This window comes from Salmo salar, chromosome ssa15, assembly GCF_905237065.1.
Source record: "Salmo salar chromosome ssa15, Ssal_v3.1, whole genome shotgun sequence".
Lineage (NCBI taxonomy): Eukaryota > Metazoa > Chordata > Actinopteri > Salmoniformes > Salmonidae > Salmo > Salmo salar.
The window spans coordinates 6354774-6364999 of NC_059456.1; the positions used below are offsets into that span (position 1 = coordinate 6354774).

At 40.9% G+C, this 10226-nt stretch overlaps 1 protein-coding gene and 2 long non-coding RNA genes across 5 annotated transcripts in view; 1 reads left to right on the forward strand and 2 right to left on the reverse strand.

Moving 5' to 3' along the window:
* The window catches only part of LOC106570914 (phosphatidate cytidylyltransferase 1), a 32701-nt gene extending 27484 nt beyond the window's left edge, over positions 1-5217 (reverse strand). The window contains exons 1-2 of one of the 3 annotated variants that reach the window (XM_045695416.1): positions 4862-5217; positions 4667-4747 (exon numbers count right to left, since the gene is read on the reverse strand). In XM_045695416.1, the coding sequence (XP_045551372.1) occupies positions 4667-4726 (60 nt within the window). In that variant the 5' untranslated portion in view covers positions 4727-4747; positions 4862-5217. Of the gene's footprint in view, positions 1-4666 lie in introns of all 3 variants that reach the window. The other 2 variants (XM_045695415.1, XM_045695417.1) reach the window with 2 other exon arrangements.
* A 985-nt stretch (positions 5218-6202) lies between these two features.
* Positions 6203-7974, forward strand: LOC123727204 (uncharacterized). The gene is made up of 3 exons (XR_006759120.1): positions 6203-7697; positions 7734-7877; positions 7914-7974. It is a non-coding gene; the product is annotated as an uncharacterized lncRNA (long non-coding RNA).
* Positions 6325-9285, reverse strand: LOC106570913 (uncharacterized). The gene is made up of 2 exons (XR_001320802.2): positions 8695-9285; positions 6325-8615 (listed from the first exon to the last, which is right to left on the reverse strand). It is a non-coding gene; the product is annotated as an uncharacterized lncRNA (long non-coding RNA).
* Between the last annotated feature and the right edge of the window lie 941 nt (positions 9286-10226).

Below are 10226 nucleotides of genomic sequence, written 5' to 3' on the forward strand. Positions count from 1 at the left end.
GACAAAACTAGGGCCTGTAGGACCTGCCTTGTTGATAGTGTTGTTAAGGCAGAGCATCGCTTTATTATAGACAGACTTCTCCCCATCTTAGCTACTGTTGTATAAATATATTTTGACCATGACAGTTTACAATCTAGTGTTACTCCAAGCAGTTAAGTCATCGCAACTTGCTCAATTTCCACATGACTTAATACAAGGTTAAGTTGAGGTTTAGAGAATGATTTGTCACAAATAAAATGCTTTTAGTTTTAGAAATATTTAGGGCTAACTTATTCCTTGCCACCCACTCTGAAACTAACTGCAGCTCTTTGCTGAGTGTTGCAGTCATTTCAGTTGCTGTAGTAGCTGATGTGTATAGTGTTGAGTCATCCGCATACACAGACACTCTGGCTTGACTCAAAGCCTGTCATTAGTAAAGATTTTTAAAAAAAAAGTAAGGGGCCTAGACAGCTGACTTGGGGAATTCCTGATTCTAACTGGATTATATTTGAGAGGCTTCCATTAAAGAACACCCTCTGTGTTCTGTTAGACAAGTAAACTCTTTATTCACATTATAGCAGGGGGTGTTAAGACATAACACAAACACACACGTTTTTCGAGCAGAAGACTATGATCGATAATGTCAAAAGCGGCACTGAAGTCTAACATTGTTAGTGGAGAATCAATTGATTTCCCTCAGTTATTCTACATCACTCTCCCTTCTAAAACGGAATACACGTGTTCCTGAGAGAGTCGGATCTTTCAGGGTCATAATTGGTAATAGCTCCAACCATTCAATATCTAGAGCCAAATCCATCGCTAGAAAAACTACATTTTACCGCTCCGTTTGTCCCAGACACTAAAAAGGTGACTCGCGTAACCACGGTTCTATGAAGTAGCGACGCATTCAACTAACTGAAGAAAACACATTCTTTCAGATTGCCGCGAGCCGCCAATGACTACATTATGCAGTTCACTACGACCAAACTCAAAATTCTCACCTTAATTGAGTGAACAATTGTAGGTCTATAGCCAGCCTTGTTGGCACTAGTGGAGAACATTAGCCATATCCCCAGTGAGTCAGCACTGCACTCTTTATCATTGTTGGGTCAGTGCTACTTAAAGTTAGTCTAAAAACAATCATTTTCTTCTCCAGTTTAGACGGACGTCATATTCTATTTGTATCTCCACCTCTCATAGGCTGATTTTATGGACAAGTCATTTTTATTGATCTTGCTTGTCAGTATCAGCAGAGTAGGCAACCCTGTAATTTGAGGTATTAAAAAAAAAAGAGAGATTCTGCTAATGTCTCCAGTTATACACTTTAATGCAGGGATTATCAACTAGATTCAGCTGCAGGACGATTTATTATTGAGCGGATGGTCGGGCAGAACATAATTCCAAATCATTTTTAAGACTGCAAATTTATCTCAAGATGCACAAACAGATATAATATTTCACTAAAACATTTACAAAACCTTGCTTTGTATATGATCACGTATCTCTCTTATGCACAGAAATCCATTTTGCAGATGCTCTTATCCAGAGTGAATTACAGGAGCAATAAGGGCACAAACAGATTTTTGTGTTTTCTGACATGTATTTCTCACAGATATGAAAGATATGGTCCCTATGTTTCCGAAACAGTACTGCAAGAAACGCCTGTTAATTTTCAGACCGGGCTTTTGGGGGCTCTTAAAGTCCCCACCGGTGAATAAGATATTATCATCAATGGGCACTAAGCGGTTAGCTTTGAACGCATCCCATTCATGTCAACATGCCAAGGTGATGTGGCCAAAAGTATATGGACACCCCTTCAAATTAGTGGATTCGGCTATTTCACATGAAATTATTTAGCTCTGGGAAGGTGTCCCCCAAATCTAACTCTATTCCTGTTGGGCCCTGGTCAACAGTAGTGCACTATATAGGGAATAGGGCTCTGGTCTATAGTAGTGCACTATATAGGGAATAGGGCTCTGGTCTATAGTACTGCTCTATATAGGGAATAGGGCTCTGGTCTATAGTAGTGCACTATAGAGGGAATAGGGCTCTGGTCTATAGTAGTGCACTATATAGGGCTCTGGTCTACAGTAGTGCACTATATAGGGAATAGGGCTCTCATTTGGGATTTATCTTCTGTGGTTATTTATCTGTTATATTATCTTAGAGATGGTGACAAAGTGGCGATTGGAAACGGGTGAACACACACACGGCCCAGTGATCCAGAGCCAGTTCATCACGCAGTGCCTTGGTATGTTTATGTATGTGTGTGGTTTTGTCCCAGGCAGCACTTCAGCTGGTGTCACATCAGATGTCCCCCACTGTCATTCTCTGGTGCCAGGCGTAGCTAATCTAACTTTATATAGTAGTACACACACACACACACACACCAGCCTAGCAAACTTTTCAATAGAGGCAGCTAATCCCAAAGAGCTACAATACTACCTGAACCTTTACTTTGATCATGGCCATTCAGGCGGTACAAACACACACCAGGGTCTCCGTTATGAGAATGTGGCGCCAGACATTTAACCGGCAGCATTTCAAATTTACTGGACATTTGAGAAAATGTACCTGACCCACACGTAACCTGATTAGGGCGTCCACCCACAGTGCTCAGAACGACAAATCACATTTTAGATGATGTTAATTCATCTTAACAGAACATGCAAGTCGATGATGCAATGACTGTTCACATTTACTTTTCCTCAGAAAACAAGATGAGTAACGAACAGCAAAAAAAAAACACTAGCTTATGCATAGGCGGTGTGTGAGTTTCAAGTTTGTGGAAGAAAATGGTCACCATAAAAAAAACTTTTATAAAAATGCACTTTTATAAAGCATTCAATGCATCATCTCATTTACAGACTTATGTAAGATAGCCTACTATTTGTGATGAGTAGATTGGATAGTCATCACGTTGGCTAATAATATAACCATACAGACAGTGGCCAGTCAAATTCAAACACTAACATTTATGTTTTAAAGGACCATAAAAAAAAATGTAATAGTTCCTATTATGCAATTGTTTCTAGTCGCCACCAGATGGCAGTGTATTGCCACAACCTCATGGGGGAAAAAAACATCACTTCCTTTACAAGTTGTACTCAGTATGTGTTTCACTCCATACATGAGTGGTCAGGACTGATGATGTTGACTGATTTTCTTCACAGGAACTCAGTGAAATCTTTGAAGTTGTTGTTTTTATATTTTTTGTTCAGTGTACATGGTGATATTAAAAATTGTCTTTATATTTCACAACACTTTTTTTTTTAGGTCCCACTGGCTGTCCCAACACATAATGACATGAACGTAAATTCTGACAGTGTAAAAGGCCCTGAGGTTGATCCTAAAACGCTGTATTCTAAACCAATTTGAAGGGGAAAACAAATTGTTTGATAAGATCAAAGATTCTCTCATGGGACACTATTTACATTTTAGGGGACCCCACATGGGTTCCAGACCCCAAGTTTGTGAACCAGTGTACTACTAACCTCTCTCTCCCTGCTTGCTTCAATGCTTCCTCTCTCTGTGCATCTCCTTTGCAGCCTGACTCAACACTGTCTGTCTCACTACTCTTTGTAAAGCAATGTTATTTTGTTATGAGAACTTATAGCAGCCCATATTTTGATTATAGCTAGGTTAATTTCAGTCAACTACTCCTGCTGAGGTCAGGCTCTGTACAACATTAGCTTCTAACTCCATCCTTCTAGCCAGCTAGTGATAACTAGCTACCTGGCTTCCAGCCAGAGCCCTGGTCTTGAACAGACGAGCTAGATAAGACATCTGACTGAAATTCCAGAGACTATTTACCAGTTGTACACTTATTCTCCATGAGTCATAGGGGGTTGTAGCTCAGTTGGTAGAGCATGGCGCTTGCAAAGCCAGGGTTGTGGGTTCGATTCCCACGGGGGGCCAGTATGTAAAAATGTATGCACTCTACTGTAAGTCGCTCTGGATAAATGACTAAAATGTAAAATGGGGTTTTTGATTGAGGAATGTCTGTTGACACAAAATGAGTCGAGGGATGTACCCCCCCCCCCCAAAAAAAGATACTTGCTGTAGCAGTTTTGCACGATGCCTCATCCTACGAAACTACACTTCGAGTTAAGCTTCCACAGGCGTTTGAGCATGCTAGATAATTAGCACAGGTTAATTTCCTCTTGTCTTCTTCCATAAACATGGCCGTGTGGAACACTAACCCTATCAAGGTGTGTCAATTTAACCTCCCCACCTCTGAAATGCATTTCACGTTGATATGAAAGATATGGTCCTTATGCTTCCAAAACCGTACCGTAAATGATACCGTAAAATCTTCAGACCGAAACCGTCGGGGATCTTAATAAGTGACTTGCGTGAGCTGAGAGTCTGGATACTAGCATGTTATTTAGCAATGTGTGGCTGTCAGGCAAGGGAAGTCTTCAGCTAAACAAATATAACAACACTATTTGTTAAAATGCCAATTTACAAGAAGAAGAAAAAATAAAGTTATGAAATAAATGCAGATATGGCAACATGACATTCACATGAGCCATTTCTCTAGATAACGTTGAATATTGAACATAAACTAGCAAGCTAACGTAATTATGAAGGAATTGAGGTCCGTCGTTCTGGCTAAGCCCGAGTAGAAAACTTTAACACACGACAGAGACAAAACACCTCATTTTCACTTGATCATGTGTCTTACCTTGTTTTCACTAACGCTGTCGGGATCCGCTGCCCTTCCTCTCATCCTTAACTCAGTCATGTCCTTCCTCCTTATAATTAACTCAACACATTAAAACAACAAGTTAATAAGAGGATTTTCGGCTACCATGAAAATAACCGTCCGTTTCTGCAATATGGATGTATATTGTGACAGATTATTAAGTAAAGTAGGAACCTTCCTCTCAACGGAATGTGTGCTGTTTGTTTTATCACCGCAGTTCGGTGTCGCTGCGGTGAACGACCAGCCTATCCGACGTCTCTCTCTGACTGACTCAACGAGGGAATTCTATTAACCTGAACCGCGGGGTTGAGATGATTTATGTCCCGTGAAACGGCAAAATGTGGTAAAGGAGGAAGCGCCCTCTAAAACAAATCTAATAGTAATCTGTGACGCTTGGTCATGTTGTTAATAAAGCAGCATGATGCGTCCAGAATTATACAAACATATATACACAACATATATTTTCCATAAAATCATTCAGTGGTAAGGCATTTTTTTTTAAGCAATCACTTTTGCATGTGAAAACAGAACTCTACTCATAGGCTACCTCATTTTTTTTTGTTTTGAGCCAATTTCATCACGGCCTATGACCAGGGTAACCTGGCTCACCCCCGGGAGGCAGATCGGTTCCAAAACGAATGCAAACACTGGGGTAACCCGAGCATGATAATCGAATCCCCTCAATACTGGCTTGAAATAGCGCTGCTTCTTCCGCTCTGCAGTGGCGACACAACAGCGCAGATGGTAGTACAAAGATAGGACTGCATTGTTGACACTATTGCATTTTCCGTGAAGTTATTTTCCTTTTGATAGCCAATCATCACGCGACCTATAGTAAACGTTTATGTAAATTGTGCTTTTCATTTATCGAAGTGTAAATTAATCCTGACGCCAAAGAGTTGGACATCTACTCTTCTCAAAAGGTTCTACTAATACACATAAAAGAGAAACCCCTTTATGTTCCAGAAAGTACCCTTTTCACCCCACAAATAATAATTTTAGAACCCGTGGTATGAAAACGGTTCCATATAGGATGCATTTTAGAACCCTTGTCCCTGTAGCCTGGTAGGTAGAGCTTTGGGGCAATAACTGGAAGGTTGCTGGATCGAATCCCCGAGCTGACGAGGTAAAAATCTTTAATTCTGCCCCTGAACAAGGCAGTTAACCCACTGTTCCCCGGGCGCTGAAGATGTGGATGTCGATTAAGGCAGCGCCCCGCACCTCTCTGATTCAGAGGGATTGGGTTAAATGTGGAAGACACATTTCAGTTGGACAACTGACTAGGTATGTCCCCTTTCCATGTACAATAACCCATTTAGAACACCCTTACTTCCCTCAAACCAGGATATAGGATAAACCAGTGCTATATATTTTTTATTTAATTTAACATTTATTTAACTAGCGACGCTGGGCCAATTGTGCGCTGCCCTATTGGACTCCCAATCACGGCCGGATGTGATACAGCCTGGATTCAAACCAGGGACTGCAGTGACACCTCTTGCCTTAGACCGCTGCGCAACTCGGGAGCCCATTATATTACATTCTAAAGTATGGCTCTGGAATCAACGTGTGTCAACATAACAGCAGCATTGGTCTACATACATACATTACCAATAAAAGACACATACACACAGCTCTAATTGGTGGTAAACAGCAAGTATTTAATGAAATGATACGTACCAGATCTATTGTATTATTGTTACAGTTTCTGTAGGGGTTATTCTACGGTTCTTCTCATTGTTGTACTGAACACATATATACAATGAACATTCAGCTATCATCACAGATTGCACACTAGATACTGTAGTAATGCAGTCTAATACAAGACCATCAAAATAATACATTATTTAAATTTGATCAGTCCTTATTTTTTTTTCTCCCATAAAGAATACAAAAAGGCCACCCAGAGTTGGGGCACATCTCCAGCACTCCCATCGTAACTGTACACCGACCTATCGCTTGGGGGGTTAATAATGGCTTAAAACAACTCAAATGCGTTGAGAAAAAGAAGAAAAAAAATCACGAAAAAAATTATTAAAATAAACCCTAAAAATAATGCAGTTAAAACATGTACAATGCAACTGGACACAAAGTCAGTTGTGTTAATCCACACAAAACACGTAACAACTTCCTGACAGAAAAATAATAATAAACACAAAATTAAAAACCCAGTTAATAATTGCATAAATACTTTATACAGTTCATTTCACTCTGGAGAAGAAATGCACCCTTTTCTTTAAAATGATAGCCTGACAACATAAAATTGCATTCGATAAAAATCCTGATTCTTATTCCTCTCTAAACTTTTTTGTTATTGTTTTTTTTGTACATGGAGAAGGTGGAAATAATGAACTCAGATGAATAATAATAATAATAATAATATTAATAAGCCATCTGGTTTATTTTGAAGTTGCTTAGTAACAGACATGTTATCAGCTGGCTGCTATGATACAGTACATATTTAGAGTGATTTACCAATAGTGATAAGAGTGCATATTACACGGAGGGGGGGAAAGTCGTCGCACTGTAATCAATTATTAACTACTCATTGACTGCACTTGTGTAACAGCTCTTTAAGTGTTTTAGCTGTCAGAAGAGACTCTCCAAAAAAGTAAAAAATAAAATTAAAATAAAGTGTAAAAATAAAAAGTGATTTCTAGTAAAGAAAGCAGCACTTCAATGCACCGTTGCCCACAGCATCATCAACATACAGAACACGACGAATGAACGAGGAGGGATACAGATCGATGACGAACCATGACGAAAACAAACTATGTTCGTATTTCACGGTCCCCACATATACATCGAGAAATATTCCTAACATACGCCACACGTAGCTAGCTAACGACATCTAAGAGTGAAATGTGACGAGCAAATCGCTTTTCTTGTGACCGACAGAGTGGATTTCATGCTGCAATCAACTACAGAGATCGTCCTCAGTCAAATATATATAGTAGATGTAAAACACCTAGAACATTTTAGATTATCTCTCACTAACACACACTACTGGGTCTCATCTCTAGTTTCTACCGCTGCTGTTCCATAGGTCTCATCTCTAGTTTCTACCGCTGCTGTTCCATAGGTCTCATCTCTAGTTTCTACCGCTGCTGTTCCATAGGTCTCATCTCTAGTTTCTACCGCTGCTGTTCCATAGGTCTCATCTCTAGTTTCTACCGCTGCTGTTCCATAGGTCTCATCTCTAGTTTCTACCGCTGCTGTTCCATAGGTCTCTCTGGTTAACTGGGTCTCATCTCTAGTTTCTACCGCTGCTGTTCCATAGGTCTCTCTGGTTAACTGGGTCTCATCTCTAGTTTCTACCGCTGCTGTTCCATAGGTCTCTCTGGTTAACTGGGTCTCATCTCTAGTTTCTACCGCTGCTGTTCCATAGGTCTCTCTGGTTAACTGGGTCTCATCTCTAGTTTCTACCGCTGCTGTTCCATAGGTCTCTCTGGTTAACTGGGTCTCATCTCTAGTTTCTACCGCTGCTGTTCCATAGGTCTCTCTGGTTAACTGGGTCTCATCTCTAGTTTCTACCGCTGCTGTTCCATAGGTCTCTCTGGTTAACTGGGTCTCATCTCTAGTTTCTACCGCTGCTGTTCCATAGGTACCATATTAGAATCAATGTATAAAATAGTGTAATGCTACTCTTTCTCATCCACTTAGCTGGGGAGAGCAGAGGTCGCTGTACAGTAATGCTATACACTATCTCTACTATACAGCTACTACAGTAGCATAGCAAGAGCAATACAGTAGTGAGATGTGGTCAAAACAGATGAATCTATCACACATATACTGTATATACGATCTATATTCTATTTCAGATGATGAACCCATGATGATTTACACCTCACAGCATCTCTCAGGTGAAACTCTGGTAACATCTCCACCTCACAGCATCTCTCAGGTGAAACTCTAGTGACGTCTCCACCTCACAGCATCTCTCAGGTGAAACACTGGTAACGTCTCCACCTCACAGCATCTCTCAGGTGAAACACTGACGTCTCCACCTCACAGCATCTCTCAGGTGAAACTCTAGTGACGTCTCCACCTCACAGCATCTCTCAGGTGAAACTCTAGTGACGTCTCCACCTCACAGCACCTCTCAGGTGAAACTCTAGTGACGTCTCCACCTCACAGCACCTCTCAGGTGAAACTCTAGTGACGTCTCCACCTCACAGCATCTCTCAGGTGAAACTCTAGTGATGTCTACACCTCACAGCATCTCTCAGGTGAAACTCTAGTGACGTCTACACCTCACAGCATCTCTCAGGTGAAACTCTAGTGACATCTCCACCTCACAGCATCTCTCACAGATCAGCGGAGGCATCACATAAATCTTGCTATGGTAACAGGAAGGAACACCTAGAAGCTGAACTCGTTATTATCTTCTACGCTGCTACTCTGTTATTATCTCTGCTGCTAGTCCCTGTTATTATCTCTGCTGCTACTCTCATCTCTGCTGCTACTCTCTGTTATTATCTCTGCTGCTACTCTCTGTTATTATCTCTGCTGCTACTCTCTGTTATTATCTCTGCTGCTACTCTCTGTTATTATCTCTGCTGCTACTCTCATCTCTGCTGCTACTCTCTGTTATTATCTCTGCTGCTACTCTCATCTCTGCTGCTACTCTCTGTTATTATCTCTGCTGCTACTCTCTGTTATTATCTCTGCTGCTACTCTCTGTTATTATCTCTGCTGCTACTCTGTTATTATCTCTGCTGCTACTCTCTGTTATTATCTCTGCTGCTACTCTCTGTTATTATCTCTGCTGCTACTCTGTTATTATCTCTGCTGCTACTCTCTGTTATTATCTCTGCTGCTACTCTCTGTTATTATCTCTGCTGCTACTCTCTGTTATTATCTCTGCTGCTACTCTCTGTTATTATCTCTGCTGCTATTCTCTGTTATTATCTCTGCTGCTACTCTGTTATTATCTCTGTTATTATCTCTGCTGCCACTCTCTGTTATTATCTCTGCTGCCACTCTCTGTTATTATCTCTGCTGCCACTCTCTGTTATTATCTCTGCTGCCACTCTCTGTTATTATCTCTGCTGCCACTCTCTGTTATTATCTCTGCTGCCACTCTCTGTTATTATCTCTGCTGCCACTCTCTGTTATTATCTCTGCTGCCACTCTCTGTTATTATCTCTGCTGCCACTCTCTGTTATTATCTCTGCTGCCACTCTCTGTTATTATCTCTGCTGCCACTCTCTGTTATTATCTCTGCTGCCACTCTCTGTTATTATCTCTGCTGCCACTCTCTGTTATTATCTCTGCTGCCACTCTCTGTTATTATCTCTGCTGCCACTCTCTGTTATTATCTCTGCTGCCACTCTCTGTTATTATCTCTGCTGCCACTCTCTGTTATTATCTCTGCTGCCACTCTCTGTTATTATCTCTGCTGCTACTCTCTGTTATTATCTCTGCTGCTAGTCTCTGTTATTATCTCTGCTGCCACTCTCTGTTATTATCTCTGCTGCTACTCTCTGTTATTATCTCTGCTGCTAGTCTCTGTTATTATCTATGCATAGTCACTTTA